We start from the raw sequence: 27,293 nt of genomic DNA on the forward strand, positions 1-27,293 counted from the left end.
TGAACATTAAGACATTAGCTATAGCTCAATATGCAACTGCCACAATTTAATGAAAAACTGTCAATTGCAAGACACCTAAATGAAAAACAAAATCTATGTGCTGCGCACAAACAAAAGCTCATTAAAATGCCTTTCCATATTTCCCATGATTCCCATCATGAATAACTGCTGCGATGGAGGATCAGCTGACTCCTGGGACTCAAAACTTCATTAGATAGTGGTGTACTGAGACACACAATCAGAAACTACTTTAAAACCGTAGCTCAATAAGCTACAAGACGTGGAAGATGTTCAACCAGAGACGGACCACACGCAGCTGCAATACTGAAAGTCACGCTTTTCAGTCAAAAAGCAGCCAAATGCATCTTTGTGTACAGCTAAAGAAGCTGGTTTTATGATACAGCTGTTGTCAGTATTTAATGTTGTTTTTGAAATATATTATTGAAATAATAACATCTTTCTTATTTAAAGTATGTGTAGATGTTATTTAAAGTAATGGGTATCATTCATGAAACACGAGCAGAACGAATTTTTGTGTAAATCGTGTGTAAAGTGGTTCTGGCGTAAATTTTCGGATTCATTAAAATGTTCGTATTTTCCAAATGTTAGTTGGTACGAAAGAAATCTACACCTGCTCCCAGCCACGCGTAAAAAGTGCGTTTAACATCCGAACGTTTTGCTCATTAATAAGGCTGCATTTTAATTCACCTTAATAAGGGACATATTTACAGCATTTTGAAAAAATATTATATATAGTAATTACATACGCTTTTTTCTTTTTACTTTTATTGCCAGTAATAGCATCTGCAAACGGAGCACTTTAATCAAATAATTAATTGATTTCAATAGGGCTGGGCAAACTAATGGCCCCTTAATTGTTATGGAAATTGTTTCCTATAAAATGACCAAAATCCTTCGTTTGGTGTCCTAATATGATGCCCATATATAGTTGTCAGTCGGATTTAATGGGCGGGATTTATGGTAATTGAGAATGAGCGTGCACGCGCGTCCCATTTACGACTGATTGGAATTCATTAACACACACACACACATTTCACTATCACTTCTGACGTTTATGAAGTATTTTTGAATCAGGAGAAGAGTTTTCGGGAAGGTCTCTTTATGCGCAAATCACTCACATATTTACTCATATATTTATGAATGTTTCATGAATGAGACCCATTATGTCTACAAAATACACACTTCAAGCTACCAAACAAAAACTATACTTTATTTAATTAAGGGGGAAATATACTTTAAAATGAAACAAATAGGTAATGTATTTAAGTTATAGTAAATAATTTATAATTTAATAAGAGCAGTTTTTCTATGGCTCAAAAAAGTAAAGGTTTTTGAATGAATGAATGAATTATATGGTGAGAGCATTGAACTTGAACAGATAAATTAAAACTAATAAATAAATGAACTGATAAATTAACATTAATAAAACGGATACAAATGGCTCTAGCGACTTGTGCACAGAGACTGAATCAGTGAACATTTCTTTTTGATCTGGTTCATTTACACAAACTGTCTAAACAAATGAACGTTTCATCAAAATTAAGTAGACTTTCCATAGCTACATATGAGTTTAGTGAGTTTTGAATCAGTAAATATTTTTTTTTTGTAAAAGTTTATTACATAAACTGTCTGAATGAAATGATTCATTAAAATGAATCAGATTTTCTAACGCTTCATATGAGTTTATTGAGATTTCAATCAGTGAATCATTTCTTCTTGATCCAGTTCATGTACACAAACTCTCCAAAGTGATTCATTGAAATGACTCAAACATTCCATAAGTGCATATGAGTTTAGTGAGTTCAGTGAATCATTACATTTTGATCCAGTTCATGTACACAAACTAATTCATTTAAATGAACCAGACTTTCTGACTCTACATACAAGGTCTCTACTTTTAGATATAGATTATAGTATAACAAAGTCTAACAGGTTTGGATTTCAGGCATGGCATCTGAATGACATGAACCCATTACTTTGAGGAGCATGGTGGCTTTTCTGAGCTCAATAGGATGGGATTTTGTCTACCTGCCAGCAGGTAACTGGATGTTTATTAAGCCAGAGAGGAAGAAAAGAAGCAGAGGAAATTGCTCTCGTTTTCTGGGTTTAGATGCTTAGCTCCTCAAGGCTTCTCCTGTTGAGGCGCCTGCTAAGAGTCCAACTGAGAACTACAAGAAACTTCACCACAAATCCAGCCTGAATACTATTTTTGCAATGTTAAAATACTCCCACTAATCCCACTGTCCTGCTCAGATCTGATTCAAGTGTGTTTTTCTCAGCAAACTCAAAGCTAGAAGGTAAATGCTAATGTTGATGCTTGTGTAAACAAAATGTTTTCTTGAGTTTTATTACATAAAATGGCCAATAAAAGCAGAGGCAAAACAGTTTATTGAATGAAATTCATTTTCTATCTATCTATCTATCTATCTATCTATCTATCTATCTATCTATCTATCTATCTATCTATCTATCTATCTATCTATCTATCTATCTATCTATCTATCTATCTATCTATCTATCTATCTATCTATCTATCTATCTATCTATCTATCTATCTATCTATCTATCTATCTATCTATCTATCTATTGTTGAATATATCATTCTCTCTGTCTGTAAGACTTATAAGCCTTTAAACTTTTCAAGTTAAATATTACATTTACATTAATTTATTTGAATTTCAACTTCCTTGCATTCGCATTTAAATTGAATTGGAATTTTGATTCTCAATTAAATTCTGAACAGCATCTATACCAACACATTCACATGTTAAAGTTACTCAATGAGTTGCATCCTAATTCAGTCTATTACAATTGTTTATGCTTGTGATGTGCTCCTGTTCTTACTTCAGCGAGCTTCACATTGATTTACTGTCAAAATGGGCCATTGCGATACGTGACAGGGAATCGAAAACCAACGTCAGTGTCAGCTGTTTAGTCAGTGACCCCTCTTACATTCTTAATCAGAGAGTGACGGTAGGTTACAGTAGGTTACCCAAAATGTTGGCTTGGATCTTGTTTCATCAGATATGCAAACTGACTGACAAAAGGTTTTCTCGGCACTTCGGTTTATATGAGAAATATGCTGCCCATGTTCATTGGAAAAAAACAAGTCTGTGGTGACATTTTTGAGTCTTTCACTTTTTGCGACACATGGAGTGGCACTAAAAGCTTTCAGTTTTATCCAAAACAGATTAATGTGAATCTGGTAACACTTTATTATGTTTGCTGTTAAACATATCTCGGCAGTACAGAAGGGCTGAAAGGTTAAATAATGTACCACCTACACTTAACCCTAACAAATATAGCGTTAACAAAAGCAAATGTGAAACACAAACACATTTGCTGAAGCACCCATGCCATTTTACCTTGTCTTTGAGCTCTTTTATAGTGACCTGCCGAGCAAGTTTACTGCGTCAGGAAAGCCATGCAAATGGAGCTGATTATGTGATGCAAATGTCAAAAAGTATTAGTTTAAAAATATGTTTTGGGGGGTTGGTTCATCCAAAAATGGAAATTCTGTCATTAATTACTCATCCTCATGTTGTTCCAAACCGATAAGACTTTTGTTCATCTTCAGAACAAGATCATTTTGATGAAATCTGAGAGATTTCCTGTCATTCCATTGACAGTCTATGCAACAACCACTTCGAAAAGTTCATAAATAGATCGTACTAATCTATAAGATTTGAGCGGTTTAGTCCAATTTTTTTTAAAAGCGGAACTCAGTAAGATCTGCGAAGCTCCCCCAACAGGTTCCTTCAGTGAATCACACTGTCGTAAATACTCCAAGCGCAGCTCTGCACTACAATGACTACAATGCTCACCAGCGCAGTAGTTTTGCAAATACAGTACAAGAAATCTTGATGGAGGTGGGTAATTTTCTAAACTGTCTTATAAAGTTATAATATATACATTGTTTTTGAATTACCGTAAAGCATTTTGTCACTCTCGCGTGACCGTGAACATGAGGCGACATTGTTTCGGGTCGGCGCAGCTCAACTTGCAAGTGCTGTTTTTTGGCGTAGACGTGCCAGAGGGGGTTAGTGCTCGCCTCAAACACACCACTACAAGTCAATTAACCATTATAAGGACTTAGAAAACTATTTATGAAGGTAAAAAAAGTTACTTAGTTCTGCTTTAAGACACTCGGTCACTTTATATGATGAACTGATTGAATTTAGTCTTTTATTCACATATAAATATTCATCAAATCACACATCAGTTGTGGTAAACGGAAGCATGTTTGCTTGATGTGTGAGAACCAATGAGGTTCATTCGTGTGTTATGCATCACGTTTGAGCTTCCGCAAGAACCAATGAGATTCATTCTCGTGTGTTACGCATCACGTTTGAGTTTCCAGAAGAACCCACTGTAAAACATTTCAGCTGGTTAAACTTAAAAATGTAAGTTCACCTGCTGCCTTAAAAATGTAAGTTAACTCAACTTGAAGATAAGCTTTGTTTCAACTCAAAAATAGTCAAGACAACGCATTACCTTAAGTTAAAATTTAAACTTAAAGTAATGCATTGTCTTGACTATTTGTGAGTTGAAACAAAGCTTATCTTCAAGTTGAGTTAACTTATGTTTAGTTGAGTTAACTCACATTTTTAAGGCAGCAGGTGAACTTACATTTCTAAGTTTAACCACCTGAAAATGTTTTACGATGTTCATTCTGGTGTTACACAGCACGTTTGAGCTTCCGCATGAACCAATGAGGTTTGTTCTCATGCGTCAAGCAGGTTCAGTTGAGCTTCTGTTTATGTTCACTGATCAATGTTTAAATCTGAATAAAAGCACCTAAATTCAGTATTTTCATCAAATAAAGTGGTCATGTCTCTTCAGAAAATTTGGACTAAACTGCTTAATTCATATGGATTCGTTTTTTGATCTCTTCATGAACTTTTTGAAGTGCGTAGACTGCCAACGGAGGGCCAGAAATCTCTCAGATTTCATTAAAAATATCTTCATTTGTGTTCCGTAGATGAACGAAAGTGAAGGGACCGACATGAAGGTGAGTAAACTATGACAGAATTTTAATTTTTGGGTGAACTAAACTTTTAAGGTTATAACAAATTGAGAAAGGAACTGTGTGCAAATAAGTCTTAAATTGTTCATAATTGCAAATAATATCAAATGATAATCTGTCTGTAATCATAATTTGAGTGAAAAGGAATACAGGTCGTTGGAGTTTTACTGCCTTGTACTTAATTTTTTGTTAGAGGCACGTATAGTACCTAGATTGGAAATATGACAAATGTTGATTCAATTTGCTATTCAAAGAAAAGGACAAGCCTTGCCCCTTCAAGTGGATCTATTATAGGAAAGTGCTCCTCTCACTGGCCTTTCTGTCCAATTAAGTCCAAACAGGACTGTGGAATTTCAGCATGGAATGAAAACATCACTGATGGCTCTCTTGAGCAAAATAAAGGTCACTGCCATCTTTCTGTACTTCTCACGCTTTGCAAACTAATTTAGGACCGGGCTGAAGCGCCCGAACTCCAGTCTCGGCCGTGGGATGACAGCTGCCCGTGGTCTTATCCAGTCGGCGGGACTGTAGAATTGGCCCGCCAAGCCTCTTACCGCAAGCTAAAAATAAACGCTCTACATATCTGGAGACTGAGTAATGAACGTGTGCACAGGTTTTGGCTCAAGCTCACACAGGGATCCAGAGTTCAGGCGATAGCTGAGTCAAACCCTTCGACTAGCCACCTCGTGAGTTTGTGTTTACGATCATCTTCGCTTATTAGTGCTGGTGGCTTACCCTCTTTGGACACTGCATGTCTCGGGCCAAACTGAGCAAAAGCTCATGGGAAATTGGATCCACTAGGTTGAGGAAGGCAGCGTTCTTGTAGAGGATATCGTTGAGAGATGTCCCTTCAAGACCCAGGTCCTGTCGTGAAAGAGAGCGAGAGAGATTGTTAAGCATGTAGGATTACAAATTCAAGTAAAGGTCACTGATAAACCTCAATATTCAACAACTTAATCCTTTCATCCTACGCCTCCAATCCCCATTCGCGAGATTACACGAGAGGCTTTTTTGAATGACATGGAGATAAAGTAATCTTTCCATCATGTTTACTTCTAGTGCTTTAGAAGAAAGAAAGTCTAAATAGAAGCCAAACTTGTTTGTTGATCTATTGCTGGACCAGCGCCGCTAACCTTTAAGTCCAGCTTCTTTATGTAAGGCAGAGAAAGTGTGTGCAGACACAGTGACAGCTTATTAGCCAGGCTTATCGTAGACAGCTAAAGTGTTTTCCACCACTGACTGAACCGCCAAGGCAAGCAAGTCTGATACGACCAACAGGGAAAGAAAAAAAGCATGTGGGAGAATCAAGAAATAATTCCCTGAGGACGACGTTCCTTGTTTAATCCACCGGTCTGCGCAATTAGTAGGGACACAAAGCAAACGTATAGAGGGTGAAACACATTTACTGCCTCCGGGTAAATGCCAGCATCACAAAGCAACAACTACACCACCCTGTGAGTCGTTTCAAAGACAGATCCTGCAGAAATTGATGAAGAAAACTGGCAGACGGAGGAATGCTGCTGAGTCCAGGGAAGTGGAAACTCCCTTTGGGTTTCATGCTGATATATTGCTCTTCTTTTTCTCAGGGATTCCCTGACATCTGGAAGCTCCTCCAAGCTCTCTATTTTCATCTATAAAGCATAAGCACAGGTCATTTCTGTTCTGCAGTACTTATTGAACACAGCATAACCTCTAAAATGAATATGATTGCATTGTAATTTAAGAGAGCTTTTCTATAAAGGTGTTTAGTAGGATTTCTGCAGAAAAAAACTGTAACTTTGCCTATGTAAAGAAAATTAATATGAAGCCAGGATGGAAATAAAAAGCTAAAGTTAGCCATTGCTTAGTAAAGGATTGAGATTTCATTTACATGAGGATGTCAACTTGAACTTCATGTTTTAATTTTCCTTTAAAATTATTGATAATACAAATCGAGAACACATTCACAGAATTCATCAAATCCATTCCTAATATTTTCTGATGAAATTATGTCACTTCCTGGAAGGTGATGTCATTTAGGAACTAGATTTTGTTAAAGAAAAAAGGACAAGTCTTTGTTATTTAGATACTGAAACTTATACAGCAATATTTAAAATGTTATGCTTAGAGAAAAAAAATGAAAAAATGCCTAGAATATTTCTTAATAATGTTTTTTATTGTTGAAAGATAGCAAAAATGGCAAAATCCATACAAACCAAATCAATGAAATTATTTTACATTCGTCCCTATGCTTGTTTAATTGTGATCAATGTTATTTTAGTATTATTTATATACTATTACAGTATTTATTAATGTTTTGAATTAGCTTTACAATTATATATTTTCAGTTTTCGTTTTAATTTTAGGTTTTAGTAATTTTGTTATGCGTTTATGAAATTTATATTAGATTTTTATGTTTCAGTTTTTCACATAATATTTATATTTTATTTTATTTCAGCTTTATTTTAATTACCAAAAACTATAGCTTTAGTTAACAACAATAACAACAGATTTGATAAATGTAAACAAACTCATTTGATTTCTATCTTTATCCAATATTTTTAGACATACATGATGGAGACATGAAAATATACTGCAATAGGAATGACCCAAACAATATGGCAAAGCAGAGTCATATCTGGGAGATTAAAATGCAATCAAAGAGACAACATTTTAAATTCAACGTTATTATGCAACCACAAAATCTGTGTAGCATTGACATCCACTGCATGTGCTCAGTAGAGCATGTAAGCGGGTTGTTTCCTGCCTTTGCTCAATGAGAGTCAACGGAGGAAAATGAATTGCACTCATTAGGGCACAGGAAGAGCTACAACAGAGATAAGGGATGTTGTTTTTGTCCTCCTCTTGTTCTTTCACTCACTCTCTCTGGGGCAAAGGAAGCTTTCCGCACCATCCTTTTGACCCCCAGTTGATTAACATCCAATCCATTTTCCCCTGAACGGAAAAGCTGCTTTTCAATGCAGAGAAATTAATTTCTTTCAGCAACCTACAGTCTTAAAAGGTAGCAAGGATTGCCTTGATGTGACCCCTCTCTCTCCTTCAACAGAGTGTTAAGAGCTTCCAGAGCCGGGGTGAGTGAGACGGATCCATGTTTGGAAAGCTTTTCAACTGGCTGGGCATCCATGTGACAAAGTGCCATATCTAGACTGGGCTGAAACTGAGGACTGAAAAAAGCACTTAAAGGTGCCATCGAATTGAAAATTGAATTTACTTCGGCATAGTTGAATAACAAGAGTTCAGTACATGGAAATGACATACAGTGAGTTTCAAACTCCATTGTTTCCTCCTTCTTATATAAATCTCATTTTTTTAAAAGAACTCCAAAGAACAGGCGAATCTCAACATAACACCGACTGTTACGTAACAGTCAGGATCATTAATATGTACACCCCCAATATTTGCATATGCCAGCTCATGTTCAAAACATTGGACAAGGGCAGCCAGTATTAACGTCTGGATCTGTGCACAGCTGAATCATCAGACTAGGTAAGCAAGCAAAGACAACGAAAAATGGCAGATGGAGCGATAATAACTGACATGATCCATGATAACATGATACTTTTACTTGCAGTCTGTATAATTCATAAACACAACTTCATTCTTTATAAATCTCTCCAACAATGTAGCATTAGCCATTAGCCACGGAGCACTATCAAACTCATTCAGAATCAAATGTAAGCATCCAAATAAATACCATACTTACGTGATTAGACATGCTGAATGACAAACACTTTGTAAAGATCCATTTTGAGGGTTATATTAGCTGTGTGAACTTTGTTTATGCAATGATAGAGTCGAGAGCTCGGGAGGGGGCGGGGAGCACGAGAATTTAAAGGGGCCGCAGCCTGAATCAGCGCATTTCTAATTATGCCTCAAAATAGGCAGTTAAAAAAATGTATTTAAAAAAATCTATGGGGTATTTTGAGCTGAAACTTCACAGACACATTCAGGGGACACCTTAGACTAATATTACATCTTATAAAAAAAATTCTGATGGCACCTTTAACCATGACTAAATCTGAACTTTTTGCAGATATTTAAAAGGCTTAAATAATTTGAACAAACTAAGCATTATGTGCTTATGTCATTTTTATTTGTTTATTTTTAAAAGAAATATTTCTATAAACACTTTTACACAGAAAAAAAAAGGTTCTATATGCAAAACTTAAAGGGTTCTGTCAGGCACTTCATATATATAACCTTTTAGGGATTCCATCATGGGATCATTTCATGGATTTAGTTTTAATTATTAAATATTTTATTCTAATTCATTTTTAATTTTATTATAAAATGGTTAGTTCCTGTCATTGATTCTGATTGGTCAATAGCAACGTAACCTGTATTCAATAGTGCTGTCAAATCGATTAATCGCATCTAACATAAAAGTTTGGTATAATACAAAACTTTTGGTATAATATAAGTGTGTGTGTGTGTATATATATATATATATATATATACACACACACACACACACACATATATATTTACAAACTTTTATGTTAGATGCGATTAATCACGATTAATCAATTTGACAGCACTATTGAATACAGTTTACATATTCAATAGTGCTGTCAAATCGATTAATCGTGATTAATCGCATCTAACATAAAAGTTTGGTATAATACAAAACTTTTGGTATAATATAAGTGTGTGTGTGTGTGTGTGTGTGTATACACACACACACACACACACACATATTTACAAACTTTTATGTTAGATACGATTAATCGCAATTAATCGATTTGACTGCACTAATATTCCATCTTTATCCAATATATTAAGACATAAGGACATGAAAATATACTACAGATTTAATGACCTATACAATATGGCAAAGCAGAGTCATATTTGGGATAACAGAAATATTAAAGTGCACTCAAAGAGAGACATTTTAAATTCAAATGACTTAACTATTATAATTTGAACAAACAGTATCGCTTCCCAACAACAGGTATTAAAATTTGTGGCTTATAAAAAAAGCCATATCTACAGACTTGGTGGTAAACAACCACTGAGCAACCACTCAGAACACCTTAGGGACCTGGCAACCTTAGCATCTTTTTGCACAGACAAGCACAGAAACTGTGACAATGTAGCTTTATTTTTACTGTTTTCAAGTTTTCAGATCTCCCATAATTTCATTCTGTTCCAATTATCTTTTGATCCAGATGCCCAGATTCCCTTTCCAGATGTTCAACAAGCTAGAAGACATCATTAAAATGACTCAAGTTGAAAAAAAGGACAAAGGAGGCTTTTCTCAGCCCCTTTCATCCAGCGAATGTGCAACTGGAGGACCCTCATCTTCAGGCTGCATACATTGAGATGTTCCTGTGATTTGAGGACCCTCTTGACAAAGACAAGCTAATCAATAAACACAATTGAATGACAAAAAATCCTCCATGAAGTTCATACGTGCTGATTCTCTCATAAACACTTCAAGCTTGAACTGTGGTGCTTCCATTAGCATAAGCTGGATCAATGAGTCTGCAGCACTGGCTTTAATCTACGCAGATCTGGTTTGCCATCAAGATAAAATGATGGACTTACGGAGCACTGAGGAGCCTGTCAATCATCAGCTGCAATATCTGAGCACTACACAAAAACCTCAACTGTTCAACAGCTATCAGATCTCTCAGTCGTGATCAAGAAACATCAAGTGTATGGTTTTGGAGAGATGGGATTTGCTCTGAACAATTTGTAACATCCTGAATGACATCCTGAGTCCAGCTCATTCTTTTGGACAATTCAAGTAAATGCAAATCAGAATTTGTCCCATTTATGAAGCACATTTGTAAAGGAAAATCTTGAGTGACTGTGATGCTTTCAGACCAGGTTGTTAAGAAGTTGTGAGACAGGATCTGTCAGCCATGCACAGCAAATACTGGACTATAAAGAACCTAATAAGATTAGGTTTGTCCATCATGATTAAACATACAACCACAAATTAATAATCAAGTAATCTATACTACACTGTAAGAAAGAATTGTTGGTTTCACTTAAAAAAGTAAGTTACCTGGTTGCCTTAAAATTTTGAGTTCATTGAAATTAAAAATTTTAATTAATACAATGAAGGCAATTGACTTAATCAACAGAAACTCAGAATATTATGTTATCTGAACCACATTCATTTTTTTAAGTTGACTTAAAAGAAAATATGTTGTGATTACAAATCATGAAAATATTTTTTACAGTGTATATATTATATAAATTGTATACACTATTTTGTAAAACGTTCTTTGAAATATAAATACCATGGTGTACCATTATGATACTCATTTAGTACCCTGGCACACGGTATTACCGTGTCTTTACCATGGTACTTCCAAAGTACGTTTTGTAAGGTTTGTAACTTTAACAATTTTATTTCAAATTTAAATGAATTATTATGTTATGCAGCTAGATAAAATGTTTTTGTAAGAATTTTATTAGAAATATTTGAATTTGAATCTATACTTTTCATTGCAGACTTTAGTATCTAAACAGTTTTAGACGCTGAAATTTAATTTTGAATTTTGAACTCAGAGGAGGGTTTTAATATACATCTCATTGCAGAAACAGTACAACAAATTTGTGATTTTTCTTAGGGGGAAAAAACTGCTGCAATAGCATCATCAGCATCAACAACAACAACAACCTGTAGTAGATGATACAATCTGGTTTATGAATAATTGATGTTTTGTACCTTTCTAAGCAGTTTCAACACATCGATTGCTTGTTCCATCTTCTGCTCCTTCAGCAGGGTTTGGATCTCCCGAACCCAAGCCACTCTCCGGACATAAGGGCTAGGACTGGATTTGCGCAGCATTCCGGGGAGCTTGTCGGACTTGAGCATCAGAGAACTGAATAAAAACTCTCCTCTTCCTCCACTCCTCTTCTCCACATCCCGTTCATGATGCTGTCGACCCCTACGAAAGACAGTCGCCTGGCTGTCCAAACTACTTTGCCTGGTCAACTTGGATCCCATGTTTCAACTTTCCTATTTTAGTCTCAGTATAGAATAATGCAACGCTGTTGTTTCATAAAGCATGTGTAAAGTAAACCTTATAAGATCTCTTTAGTGAGTGCACGCTCATAATTGCACTTCAACGGATTCAGTTGCTCGTGTAGGATCAAATTCATCAGGAAAAATGCATATTCACCGCACGAAATTATTAAAATGTCACTTTCTCCGCGTTTCTCTTGCCCCTGTGAACCTCCGCTGTGTTTGTGTTCTTCCAGGCTTCACCATATGCCACGCCCATGTCTCACTCGCTGTCCAATCAGAGCGCTCGATTCCCACATGTGTTTACAGAAGTCACGGCTCCGCCCACTTTCAACAGCATAGTGTTGATGATGGGAAGCCCGTTCTGTCCTGTCAGCACCTACAGTATAGGTACTACTGAATTGTGTTTATTAAAAAGGAATAAAATGAATTAAAAATAAAAAAGCTAATCAGAACAATTTCACAGAAATATTTCCAGTCATTTCCAAGATGTAGCCTACAGTAAAATGATGTAGGTTATCATTTATATGGCATTTACATGTAAATGTAAAAAAAAAGACGTTTTTTTTATATATATATATATATATATATAACTGGGTAATTCAATTCACATTTATTTGTATAACGCTTTTCACAATACATATTGTTTCAAAGCAGCTTTACAGAAAATGCTTTATTCTACATTAATTAAAGGGATAGATCATCCAAAAATTAAAATTCTGTCATTAATTACTTACCCTCATGCCGTTCCACAACCATAAGACCTTTGTTAAGTTTCGGAACACAAATTAAGATATTTTTGTTGAAATCCGATGGCTCTGTGTGGCCTGCATTGCCAGCAATGACATTTCCTCTCTCAAGATGCATTAAAGTATTAAAACATATATAAATCAGTTTATGTGAGTACAGTGGTTCAATATTAATGTTATAAAGCGACGAGAATATTTTTGGTACGCCAAAAAAAAAAAAAAAAACCTGACTTATGTAGTGATGGCCAATTTCAAAACACTGGTTCAGGAAGCTTCGGAGCATAATGAATCAGCGTGTCGAATCAGCGGTTCGGAGCACTAAAGTCATGTGATTTCAGCATTTTCAGCTTTATAATATTAATATTGAACCACTGTACTGATTTAAACTGATTTAAATATGTTTTAGTACATTAATGGATCTTGAGAGAGGAAATGTCATTGCTGGCTATGAAGGCCTCACTGAGCCATCGGATTTCAACAAAAATATCTTAATTTGTGTTCCGAAGATTAACGACGGACTTACGAGTGTGGAGCGGCATGAGGGTGAGTAATAAATGACATTATTTTCATTTTTGAGTGAACTAACCCTTTAATTAAATACTCAGCCTCATGTCATCCCAAACCCATAAGACCTGAGTTCATCTTCAGAACACAAATTAAGATATTTTTGATGAAATCCGAGGGTCTCTGAACCACACATAGGCAGCAACGTCATTGCATCATTTGAGGTCCAGAAAACAGTGGTTCAGCCTTAATGCTACATCCGAATACCGACTAATTTTCTGATGGAATATATAACTAGTATCATCGGCAATGGAAACTAATTCCATGTTTTCTAATAATATTACCAAGAGGCAGCATGTACATTGAAAATAGCAGAGGGCCTAAAACAGACCCTTGTGGCACTCCATCATTTACTGATGTTAACTTGGATAATTCCCTGTTTAAATAAACAAAATGGTAACGGTCAAATAGGTACGATCTAAACCACCCTAATGACTTTTTGTTTTCTGTGAATCTAACGTATATGTTTTACATTGTTGTTTTACAGAATAAAACTGCTCCAAACAATTTAGTGCTATGTTTGAATGATTAAGACTGAATCGATTCAGATCATTTTGCTTACGCGTTTGATCAAATCATTGTAAAGAACTGATTCAAAACAGCCATTCACAGCCGTGAATAGGATCTCTCTAATTCTGATTCTAAACAGCCGACAGGAAATATGGACATGCGACTTACTAGCTCCCGAATTATCAAGGGAAAAGATTCTTGTGTCGGCCTCACAATATTAACCGGTTCTATTTAACTAGGGCTCAATACTGACACAATACTGAAATTAACTTGGAATATCGGAGAGATGGCGGTTGAAATACATAGTATTTCAAAGAATATTAACACGGTATTATTGTAAAAGAAAAAAAAATAAAGTATGGGTAGTACTGTCAATATGCATCCCCAAACGCATGGTAATATCATGGTACGCTTTGATAGCAGCTAAAACTACTTTCACAGTGAAAATGAGACCATAATGAATACAGAGGCATCTAATCAATTCAAAATCTATGGTTTTCTAGACCACGGCAATACTATGTTTTGGTAATGTTGTAAGCCTATAACTTGAACAAATGTTCTATGTTCACAACTTTGAGGGACCCTTCCCAGAATGTTCTGAGAACATTCCCTGTTAGTTTGAATATAGTCCCATTTGTGTTTTTGATGTCTACGTAGAACACCGATGTGGTGACTGACTAAACGTCCTATAGTTAATCATTCACTAGACCTAGGCAAATGTAATAAAACATGAACGGCTTAACCATTCAAAGATCAAATGTGTGAATACAAGTGATAGAGTAACAAAAAGCTACCTGTAGTTGTGAAACATTTGCTAGGGTTGCTTTTTCAGTCTACATGAATTTACCATCACCACTACCTGTGCCCTTTTCACCAGTGTCAATAAAACAATTATGGATGATTCCACGGGTGATTTGGTTAAAGTTTGATGTTCATGATAGTTAGACATTGAGAGCCAGAGGTTCACAGCGTTGACTCCGTCAGCAAGTGGAAAGGAGGCTCATTCTATAGGAGACTCAACAAGAGGCCTGTGAAGTCTACAGGTAGGTGATACTCCATATACTCAAATCACAATTAAACTCATCATTTATGAATTTAATTGAATCATCATGTGAGCTTCAACTATTTTCTCACACAATGCAAAGCATTTTTGTATAAAAATATTATGCAGCATCCTTCCTGTTGTATCTTTTATGTTGGAACACACACTGAACGCAGAGGATCGTAATTTTTACTCTTTTGTTGCGATTTGTAGGAGGAAATAACACAATCTCTTGCTCTTTTCTCTGTGTGTGAGAAAATTCTAGTCTCTTGTGTGGTGGGTTTAATTTTGTTGGCTGCAGGCACTGCAGGTTTCTCTGAGATGTGCTGCAGTTCGTTCCCACACACAGCACAGTCTGACAGGATTTAATGTGGACAGTAGCAGAGCTTTGAAACTATGAAAAGGCGCTTTTCTGAGGAGGATTTCACTTCATACAAGCCGTTTTTTATTCCAAGTTTTCAAATTATAAATGCATGAAATTTTGCTACCTTTGGCAGGGATACATAAAGCAACATTAAGCAACAAAATGTAGAATACGAAAGAGCCAGGATGCATTGTGTAATTCTTTATATAGTACTAATTTTTTGAATCAGGGGTTGATTTACACTAAGCATGTGTACAATCATCAAATCATCAATTCATTACATTTTTAATAGAAAAACTAGAAATAGAAGCAATGGAGAATCATGATTAGCTACAATTTCCTCTGAGGAATACTAACAGAGAACAATTTATTGCATGCGTTTTGAATGCATAATCGTTGCAAATATGCCATGACTGTTTATTTAGCAAGATAGCAGAAAATGTTGTAAGTGTATTCAATCTGCAGCTGTAAGATATGTTTCGTATTGACTTCCTTGCATGACAGTGATTACTGTTGTACAGCTAATACCTCAGTATTATCCAAGTTTAATAGAAGAAATTTAATATTTTATATCTTTAACACACTCTGTCAACTTGGATCATTTAGAAATTTCATCTGGTCAAATAAACATATAGTAAATATAACCGAGTATCATCTGCATAACACTGGAGACTAATTCCAGGTTTTCTAATAATATGTATACTGAAAACAGCAGAGGGCCTAAAAAAGACCCTTGTGGCACCCAAAAAAATATTTAACACCAAAAATACATGTATGTAATACATAAAACGTAATATAACTTATTCTTACTTCCTTTATATAACTACCTTAAATTAATTTATTTATATTAAGTAAATGGTCAAACACATTTTAAATTCATAAAAATGTATTGTCTCAATTGCTGCAGGAATAATAAGAATAATCCAATCTGACAAAAAATAAAACATAATGCAGTATTTCACAAGTTAAGACAACTGTTTACAGCAGTTTTGTGCTTTCTCCGAAACTAACACAATGGTTATGGCTCCTTGTTTGACTTTTTAGTTTTAAGTCTGTGTGCCAAAAAGTTCACAGATCAACAAGGAACCAAATTTCAACATCAAGCATTATTTTCATATATTCAAGGTAACATTGGGATCTCTCTGCATAGTATGGTAGTGCTTTTGCTTGTCTGAAACCTTCCTTGTAAACGTGTAAAAAGAAAAAAAAAAAACAATTAGGACACTTGGGGAAAAAAGAAAAGCAGTTTGAGGGATTATATTTGACTTTACATATAACAGGTTTTCTGTTATCTGTCACATTTTAGCATTTAGACATTCAGCAGCCCAAGTGTCCTATTCACAAGTTAACTTCCTGGACTATAGCACAAAGGCTAACATCTCTGTTAAAGGGTTAGTTCACCCAAAAATTACATTTCTTTCATTAATTATTTACCTAATTTTGCTCCAAGCCCCTAAGACCTTCATTAATCCTCAAAACACAAATGAAGATATTATGTGTGTACAACCTCAGCTGCAGGAGACTGACATAAAAGGGGGGAAATTTTGTATAAAGTTGTTATTTTTTGTTTTGTTTTTTGTCACTTCATAACATTAAGGTTGAACCACTGCAGACACATTGACTATCTTAACAATGTCTTTACTACCTTTTTGGGCCTTGAAAGTGGTAGTTGTGTTGCAGTCTATCTGAGGTCAAATAGCTCATAATAGCAAAAATAACCTAATTTGTGTTCCAAAGATGAACAAAGGTCTTACGGGTGTGGAACGACATGAGGGTGAGTAATTAATGACAGAAATTTCATTTTTAGGTGAACTAACTCTTTAAGAATATCAGAGTTAGAGGAAGCCAGAAGGTGCATGAGGTGTAGTCTCTTGATTTGATTTAGTGTCATTGGTTCATAGTGTCATCGATCATATGGTCTTCAATTCATTGTTTCTTAGGTTTCAAAGTTTCTAAGTCCTTCCAGTGGATCGAAACATCTATGTGATGTCCTAAAATCTAAATTTATCAGTACCTTCTGGAAGAATTCAAAAGTGAATTTGAGACACGGAGCATAGCTTGATTGCGTAGATCAATCCAAACAGCAAACAGCATACAAAGGAAAAACTCCTAAGTGTTGTAGTAGTTTTAAACCCTCTGTTGCTAAGCCAACATCCACTGGCTCATCCTCAACGCTTTCTTTAAGGGTCACAAAAGGGCCCAGAATGATCTCAGAAATTCCTCCCTCAGTTCCTTCAGGATTGCAGTCCTAAGCAAGCAAATGAACGAATGAATAAATATATAACACCTTGTTTAGTTTCACTTTTTCTGTCAAGCTGCTATGAACGTTGACAGAAGTGGCACAGTCGTTATCCGCATTAATTCTGCTTTTATCTGAGAGGAAAAAAAGGAAGAAGGAAGAGATGGAGGCCTACTGTGGAGGAAACTATTGTAATTTACAAAAAAAAATCTAATGTAAATAACAAAAACACTTACTTAATTTACTGTGAACAAGTTGACTGAATCTCTCCTCAAAATGTCCAAGTTTAATCTTAGAATGTTTCAATTATTGAAACATACTGGACACTTCTGTGATGCTTCTTCCACACACTTTACGTTGCCACAAAACTCACATATCTCAAAGTCAAAAATGAGAAAATCGACATCAGCAATTTTACAAAGAAATGAAATGAGTAAATTTTAGTTTTAATACAAGAAATATGAAAAAATATTACACATACCATAATTGAGTTATTGTCCCATTGTATTTATTGTTGTATTGTATTTTTAATGAAATTACGACTTTAAAAGAATTCATGTTCCCTTTCATGGACACAACTTTTTTTTTTTTTTTTTTTAGTTTATATACAGTTGAATGACAAACACACACTTTCAATGTTTTGGTATATTTCAAAATTATATTTCAAGCGAAGTAATGCACATCGAGATGACAAAGCAGGTATTTATATATATATACTCGTAAAAGTACACAGTCAGTTGAATACATATCTCGAAATTATCAAATTTACAAATACTTGTAAGACAATAATATATAGATAACGTATTCATTAATGTAGATAACATATAAGTTACAATAATGAAGTGTGTTTGAGCAAAGTTTTAGCTTATTTGCAAAGCATAACGTTAGCAAAGAATGCTGAAATGACGAATCTGTTATTAAAAAAATAATTATAATAATAACGCGTAATCTATCTAAATGCGAATATGATGCACGGTGCACCGTCAAGTCGACAGCATAACGTTATCTTAAAGGTGCTCTAGAACTTTTTTTTAAAAGATGTAATATAAGTCTAAGGTGTCCCCTGAATGTGTCTGTGAAGTTTCAGCTCAAAATACCCCATAGATTTTTTTAAATTAATTTTTTTAACTGCCTATTTTGGGGCATCATTATAAATGAGCCGATTCAGGGTGTGTGGCCCTTTAAAGAGCTCGCGCTTGCCTTAAACAACATAAAAAAAGTTCAAACAGCTAATATAACCCTTAAAATGGATCTTTACAAAGTGTTTGTCATGCAGCATGTCTAATCGCGTAAGTACAGTGTTTATTTTGATGCTTACATTGATTCTGCAATGAGTTTGAGGCTATGCTCCATGGCTAACGGCTAATGCTACACTGTTGGAGAGATTTATAAAGAATGAAGTTGTGTTTATGAATTATACAGACTGCAAGTGTTTAAAAATGAAAATAGCGACGGCTCTTGTCTCCGTGAATACAGTAAGAAACTATGGTAACTTTAACCACATTTAACAGTACATTAGCAACATGCTAACGAAACATTTAGAAAGACAATTTACAAATATCACTAAAAATATCATATTATCATGGATCATGTCAGTTATTATCGCTCCATCTGCCATTTTTTGCTATTGTTCTTGCTTGCTTACCTAGTCTGATGATTCAGCTGTGCACAGATCCAGACATTACTTGCTGCCCTTGTCTAATGCCTTTCATAATGTTGTGAACATGGGCTGGCATATGCAAATATTGGGGGCGTACACCCCGACTGTTACGTAACAGTCTATGTTATGTTGAGATTCTTCGGAGGTCTTTTAAACAAATGTGATATATAAGAAGGAGGAAACAGTTTGAGACTCACATTTCCATGTACTGAACTCTTGTTATTTAACTATGCCGAGGTAAATTAAATTTTTTGAAATGATCACAGTTACATATATTACTCTTTTTACAGATGAGAAGACCTAAAATAAAAGTTAATAACGGTCAATTCGATTTATCAAAAATGCGCCTTCACGCTAAAACTAAGAAAACAAAATAGAATAAACATAAAAATGGTTATTGTTTAAGTTTAAATCATTAATAAACATATCTTACCTCGTAAAACACCCACATCTCTTCATCCAAATCTTCCTTTTCGCTAAGTCAGACAGTAGATCGCCATTGCCGCCTTCAGTTGTTTTTTGAACTCAGACTTCAGTGAACATGCTCAACACGTGCATTTGCGCCTTATTTCAACAAACTAACTATAGTTTATGTAATTTGATCAGGTTGGTATTGTATCCATTTCATTCAAGTTGTATAAAAGTAATTTGGAATAATAATAGGTATTTTAGTTTTTAAATATGTTTTATTAGATTTTTTTGCTTAATTTCAAATAGTGGGAAGAATCATTTTTTTTCAGCATGATGTTAACAATTCCCTGTTTAAATAAACAAAATGGAAACGGTCAGATAGGTACGATCTAAACCACCCTGATGCCTGTCCCTGAATACCGGTGTAATTTTGTAATCGATCTAAGAGTATGTCATGATCTATATTGTCAAATACAGCACTAAGCTCAAGTAAAACTAGTATTGAGATGCAGCATTGATCAGAAGCGAAGTCATTTGTAAGTCTGTAATGGATCCTGAATCCCAACTGAAATTTTTCATAGATATATATGCATTTGACAGTGATTACTGTATTTCTGCTTTATGAATTATGATGTGTTACATAATGGTTAGAGGCGGTTAAAATGCACCTTTAAGCATAACTTACATTAACAATCATTGATTGCAAAAGTTAATATGGCCAGGTCATGGTTATATGAGAATGCACGTGCCCCATTTATCTTATCTGTTCTCTGGGATCCATGGTTTGTTTCAATTAGCAGTTAAAACTAATCTAATCTGTTTAAAATCAGTAATTCACATTCAGTTTGACTTCAGAACTCTTTAAGGATAGAATTGCTTGCAGATAAGTTGACATAAAAACATAAACAAGCAGTTTATATACACCAGCAAAAGAGAACTAGACACTTGTTGATACGCATTCTCTGTAAAGCTGCTTTGAAACAATATGTATCGTGAAAAGCGCTATACAAATAAATGTGAATTGAAATTGATGCATGTTTCAGGAAAATGGTGCAGAAGTCTACTGTCCTGGGCCTCACATTGCTGCTGCTGGCTGCAGTCGGCACGTTTTTGGCCGTATTCTTTTCTGTTCAGGGCAAGAAGGCCTCTCCTGAACCTGAAACTGGTTACTTCAAGGCAGCGGTGGCAGCAGATGCCGGGACATGCTCAGAGATCGGCAGGTTTGATTGACATTCACTTTTTGCCATCTAAGAATCTTAAAGCTGAAATAAAAATGAATTCATTAAAATATCATCAGAAATTATATTATTGTAAATAAACAACAAAGGTCATATGAGGAGCACACTGTAAAGATGTTTGGTTTGTTAACCTAAAAATGAACCCGTTTTATTTACGTCAGAGATTTTATTAGCTGAATCATCAATACATCCTCAATCACACCAACGAAAGTTATTTTTAAAGTCAGCATGAAACAGACACTGCAACAGATTTTCTTCCCTATTGTGATGTACATCTGAGTGAAACAGCTTCTCGAACAAGAAAAAAATTAGGGCGGGACTTGATTTTGTCCACTGGGAATTGATTGAATCATTGGATGGTTGTGGTTAGCTATTGGTTGATCTCATGTGAGTGACAGGTTGCCCCGCCCTCACGCAAGTAAACAATCTACTTGATTTAGATCTGGTTTTATGTAAGTGAATCGAAGCACACTGATGAACATCATTTTTAAAAGTTACATCAGGTAGAAAGAGATCCTTAAAGGGATAGTTCACCCAAAAATGAAAATTTGATATTTATCTGTTTACCCCCAGCGCATCCAAGATGTAGGTGACTTTGTTTCTTCAGTAACACAAAAGATGATTTTTAACTGCAACGGTTGCCGTCTGTCAGTCAAATAATGGGAGTGAATGGGAACAAAAAACTTGCTTAGACAAATCCAAATTAAACCCTGCGGCTCGTGATGACACATTGATGTCCTAAGACACGAAAACGAACAGAATTTATATAATTTTTTACCTCTAAAACACCACTATGTCCAACTTAGTGAGGTCTGATCACTTTGACAACGGCAGTAATGTCTAGCACTCATTGAAGTATATGCGCGAGACATCACTGCCGTTGTCAGAGCGCGATCAGACCTCACTAAGCGAGTGCTGAACGCAGTTGGACATAGTGATGTTTTAGAGGTAAAAAATTATATAAATACTGTTTGGTTTCTCACACAAACCGATCGTTTCGTGTCTTAGGACATCAATGTGTCGTCACGAGCCATTCACTCCCATTATTTGACTGACAGACGGCAACGGTTGGAGTTAAAAATCATCTTTTGTGTTCTACTGAAGAAAAAAGTCACCTACATCTTGGATGCGCTGTGGGTAAGCAGATAAACATCAAATTTTCATTTTTGGGTGAACTATCCCTTTAAGATACTAACTGCGCATTTGTACTTTTTATGTTAAGGAAAACTAGTTTTCTTGGACAATTTCTTACATATTGCAAACTAGTGCTGTCAAATGATTAATCATGATTAATCGCATCCAAAATAAAAGTTTGTGTTTACATAATAGGCTACATATGTGTGTACTGTGTATATTATGTATATATAAATACTCACACATGCATGGATATATATATAACAAATATATATTTATATATAAAATATAAATAAAATTGTCGACGCACATTTTTTCACTCTTCTTGAAATATTTTTTAGTGGCATTTGTCAGCAAACTCTTTTTTTTTTTTTTTGTCGCATTTTGATTTAAAATGATCATACCCAGGTTTGCATGCCAAATGCCCTCTCTGTGTGCACTCCAGGGACATCCTGAAGAGAGGCGGTTCCGCTGTAGATTCTGCCATCGCTGCTCTGCTGTGCGTGGGATTGATGAATGCCCACAGCATGGGCATCGGAGGAGGGCTCTTCTTCACTATTTATGATGCCAAAACAGGTATGCAGTCACCGTTACCTGTCTCTGATTCAACCTGACACATCAGTCTGCAGTGTCTGTGTGTATATGAAGAATTCATGTACATGTTTTTTTTTAAAGATCTAATTTTATTACTGTTATATTTATTAGCGCTGTCAAAATGAACGCGTTAATGCGATTAATTTTTTTTTTCAGTTTATCGCGTTAAAATATTTAACGCAATTAACGCACCATCCGTTTTTTCCGTCATCCTTTATGTTGTGTGGGTGTTTACACTCACCACAAGGTACTCCACTTTCTTAATAAATATTTCTTTTATTTAACAAGGGTTCCTTTTCTTTAAAAAACCTTTTAGACACTTAATTACATCAAAAAGAAACAAAACAACCTACAAAACTGCAAATAACAAAGAAAATTCAAAATAAATCAAACTCAAAATATAACCACATTAAATCAACAAACTGGGACAAATTAAATCAAAACCGAAGCAATCTGTTACAAAAAAAACAAAATTATACAAAAAAATATCAATCACACATCACATAATTCCCAAAGAATAATAATAATAATAATACAAACAAATAATTTCCAATTAATTTCATACCTGTTACAAAAAACCCCCACTCTTACTCTATCCAATCTGGTTACTAGGATTCTCAGGGGTGCTTCCGATCTACAAATACATATAATACAAATAAAATAACTTTACATTTCTTCTCAAAACCCCACAACCAATCTCACACTTCATACCTTTTAAAACACCCAGGTTACACTCTCTGGTCGCTCTAGTTACTGGGGTTCTCGGGAGCACTCGCGGTCTACAAACACACATCCTTAACCAAACACCCCACACTATTTTCTTGTCAAATCAAACCCCTTAAAATGACTATATAACTCACCCTATCCTCCGTCAGTGCCGCATTTGTTTGGCGTGTATACCACGGTGTCTGTGCATCGCTCAAAATCTTCCGTGCTTGTCTCCCTTAAGTATTCCCATAGTTCCTCCCCGACCCCGCCTAACCAGAGCTCAATACCACATCCACCCCCACTTATCAAATCATCGTCCCGATGATTACATATTTATCTGGGCTACCCAAATCCAAAAACTAAATTACGCCTCTTTCATCACTCTTTTTAATTCATTCATCACCTGCAGCAACTGTTCTAGGACCATTGCCATTTCCCCTACTTTTCTGGAAGCGGGCCTTAACCCATCATTTAATTCTGGGGGGATTGCTGCAGCTTCCATACCCTGCACAGATCGTGGCTCTCTAAAGGGATTCCTATGCTGTCCCGCTGTAGCCCTCTGCGAGCGTCGAACTGAAAAGTCTGTCCCAGTGGTTATTACTTGATCCTCCTCCCTGGAACAATCCTCTTCTGCACTCCTTTCCCTTTCCACCCCCGAAGACAGGCTTACTGGTACCACCACTCGGAGCTCCTCCAAATCTTCCTCAGACCCAGATGATGCTCTGCTTGAACTGGAGTCTGTACTTTGATGCTGAATTGACTCTACAGGGTCCTTCTGTAATGGTACACAACGTCGTAACTCCAAACGATGCACATTCCTTGGTGGACGTGATTGATCCACTGGAACTATCTTATAGACCGCCTTATCCGGGTCCAATCTCTCCAACACACAGTGCGGCAAATCCTCCCAGATGTCCTGGATTTTATTTCTTCCCCTCACTCTTCGATTTCGTAGATACACTAGATCACCCGGATTCAGACTGGCATCTTTTACAACCCCTTGTCGTGTTTGCCTCTGCTTCGCCAAACTCTGTAACCGCTTCTGTGTCCACTTATATGCCTGTTGCAATTTATGCTGATGTTCAGTAACCCACGTCTCTACCCGTCCTTTTCTTTCTGCCACCCCACCACTTAACCAATGGTCAACTGGGAGATCAGGACTCCTGCCAAACATCAAGAAGAAGGGAGAGAATCCAGTTGTGCTATTTTCAGTGGTATTATATGCAAACAGTACTTCATGTAAGTATTCATCCCATCTTAATTTCTTTTCAGGAGGAAGGGCCCTGAGGAGGTCGTGTAACGTTCTATTAAATCTCTCACACTGCCCATTACCTTGAGGGTGAAATGCTGTCGTTCGACTCTTCTGCATACCATAAATTTCACATAACTGCTTCACAACTTCGGCCTCAAAGCACCGCCCTTGATCAGAATGAATTCGAACTGGAACTCCGTATCGATGAATCCACTCCTTGACAAGCACCTTGGCCACTGTTATGGCCCTCTGATCAGCTGTAGGTATGGCTACTGTAAATTTAGAAAAGACATCAGTTATAACAAGCACATTTTCTTTTCCACTCTGAGAACGTTCCAGCATGGTAAAGTCCAGAGCCACAACCTCCAAGGGTTTAGATGCTTGAATACTATTCATCACTGTTCTTACTTTAGGCTGAACGTCCTTAGACACAATACAACGAAGGCAATTCTTGCAGAGCTCCTGAACATCCTGGTACATCCCGGGCCAATAAAAGCGTTGCCGTACTAATTTAAATGTTCTATCAATCCCCTGATGACCTTGACGGTCATGCAGCTGACTCAGAACTTCCTGCTTTAAGACTTGAGGTAGCAGAAGCTGTTTTACCCAACCCCCTCTAGCATCTGCGATGACCCTATAGAAGATGCCTTCATGTTCTTCCACTTTATCCCACTGTCTCAACAGCTCCAATGTATCTTTTAACTCCTCTTTTCTTTCTTTCTTACCTGGCCCTTCCCCCTTACTCCAATAGAACTTAAACCGGGAGATAACGGGGTCCTGTTCTTGCAAGCTCTGCAAATCTTGTGTCTGGAATTCAGGAAAAACTGAAACAACATCCACTGCAGCTACAGATTGAGGTAAAACACTCCCTTCCTCCTGTCCTCCTACCGCATTTTGTCGGGACAGGGCATCGGCATTTCCATTCCTCTTTCCTGGACGATACACAATTTCAAAGTCAAACATGGCCAACTGTGAGGCCCATCGTTGCTCTACCGCCCCCAATTTAGCGGTCTTCAAATGGCTCAGTGGGTTATTATCAGTAAACACGATGAACTTATTTCCAATTAAATAATCCCGGAATTTCTCTGTTACTGCCCACTTAAGGGCAAGGAACTCCAGCTTCATTGTACTGTAATTATCCATATTACGTTCCGATTCCCTTAGACCTCTACTAGCATAGGCCACCGGCCTCCGCTTACCTCCCACATCCTGGGAAAGCACTGCTCCGAGTCCGGTATGGCTGGCATCTATTTCAAGCAAGAAAGGCTTAGTGAAGTCAGCATACACTAGCACAGGAGAAGATGTTAATTTCCTTTTTAATGTTTGAAAAGCTTCTTCACATTGATCATCCCACCTCTGTCTGAATTGTTCATTAGTTAAGTATACTCGTTTCTTTTGCTTCTTACCCTTTAGCCTGTCCCCCACGGCGGCCAATTGATGTAGCGGGGCTGCAATCCTGGCGAATCCTTGAACAAAACGTCTGTAATAGCTTGCAAATCCCAAAAAAGATCTAAGCTCTTTCGCTGTCTGAGGTTTCGCCCATTCTGCCACTGCTTGAATCTTCTCAGGGTCTGTCGCCACCCCCTCACTAGAGATGACATGACCCAAGTAACATACCTCTTGTTGGAAAAAACAGCATTTACTGAGCTTAACTTTAAGTCCATGATGCTGAAGTTGTTGCAAGACCTTCTCCAATCTCTCCAGATGTTGCTCCACTGTTGATGAAAATACAATCACATCATCCAAATATAAGAGCACTGACTGGAAACTTTCATCACTGAATATGCGTTCCATCAGACGCTGGAAAGTGCTTGGCCCATTGGATAATCCATACGGTAAACGGTTATACTCAAACAGGCCAAAAGGAGTACAAAAAGCAGTCTTTTGTTTATCTTCCTCTGCCACAGCCACTTGATTGTATCCACTTGCCAAATCCAAGGTGGAAAACAAACATGCTCCACTCAAAGCATCTAAAGATTCTTCAATTCTAGGCAAGGGATATGAATCTCTCCTTGTTTTAGCATTCAACTGCCTATAGTCCACGCACATCCGAATTGATCCATCCTTTTTCTTTACAATCACAATCGGTGATGAATATGGGCTGCAGCTCTCCCTAATGACATTTTGCTCTAACAATTGTTTAATATGTGCTTTAACCTCCTCATATTGAGTAGGGGGCAACCTCCTATACCTTTGACAGACGGGAGCATCATCTAACAATGGAATCCGATGTTCAATCAAATCAGTATACCCCAAATCCCCACTTCCTTCAACAAACACAGAGGCATATTTATTCAATAACTCCCTAGCCTTCACCTCCTGTTCCACATTCAACCGAGGAAAATTAAGGGTACTAAATCGTTGAGGGACTGTTACCCCTGACTGGGCCACATTACTTTGTTCAATAAAAACTGTACACTGTTGTTCTTGCTGTACCGGAATAAACTGAATATCAAAATCCCCCCCACTTACTACCACCTCAGCCCTATGTACAGACGCAAGTCGAATGTGTGGGTTTAAAAACACATCACTAGTACCCACATTCATAATTGGGACGAGCAATTGTCCTTTTTCTGGGGACACTATTGAACCTACCACTAACAGGTCTGCTGGTAAACTCCCCTCACTCTCTACTAGAGGTTCTAGCAGCAAGGATTCTTTAGGCATGAGTCTAGTATACCCACTTGTTGCACAAACCAATTGAAGAGTACCTGCTGCCACCTTAACTGGACTTGGGGCCAGCAGGTTCACAAAAGATTGTTTTTGTGTATCATGCAATTGACAAATTTCCAACGCCTG

General features: G+C 36.5%; 2 protein-coding genes across 2 annotated transcripts in view; one reads left to right on the forward strand and one right to left on the reverse strand.

Moving 5' to 3' along the window:
* Positions 1-12,271, reverse strand: part of lrrc75bb (leucine rich repeat containing 75Bb) — a 39,915-nt gene extending 27,644 nt beyond the window's left edge. The window contains exons 1-2 of the mRNA XM_067399086.1: positions 11,730-12,271; positions 5,783-5,911 (exon numbers count right to left, since the gene is read on the reverse strand). Coding sequence (XP_067255187.1) covers positions 5,783-5,911; positions 11,730-12,011 — 411 coding nt within the window. The 5' untranslated portion in view covers positions 12,012-12,271. The remainder of the gene's footprint in view (positions 1-5,782; positions 5,912-11,729) is intronic.
* A 2,353-nt stretch (positions 12,272-14,624) lies between these two features.
* The window catches only part of ggt1b (gamma-glutamyltransferase 1b), a 32,800-nt gene continuing 20,131 nt past the window's right edge, over positions 14,625-27,293 (forward strand). Inside the window, exons 1-3 of the mRNA XM_067397560.1 lie at positions 14,625-14,895; positions 20,612-20,788; positions 22,386-22,516. Of these exons, the coding sequence (XP_067253661.1) occupies positions 20,616-20,788; positions 22,386-22,516 (304 nt within the window). The 5' untranslated portion in view covers positions 14,625-14,895; positions 20,612-20,615. The remainder of the gene's footprint in view (positions 14,896-20,611; positions 20,789-22,385; positions 22,517-27,293) is intronic.

Source organism: Chanodichthys erythropterus, chromosome 10, assembly GCF_024489055.1.
Source record: "Chanodichthys erythropterus isolate Z2021 chromosome 10, ASM2448905v1, whole genome shotgun sequence".
Taxonomy (NCBI): Eukaryota; Metazoa; Chordata; class Actinopteri; order Cypriniformes; family Xenocyprididae; genus Chanodichthys; species Chanodichthys erythropterus.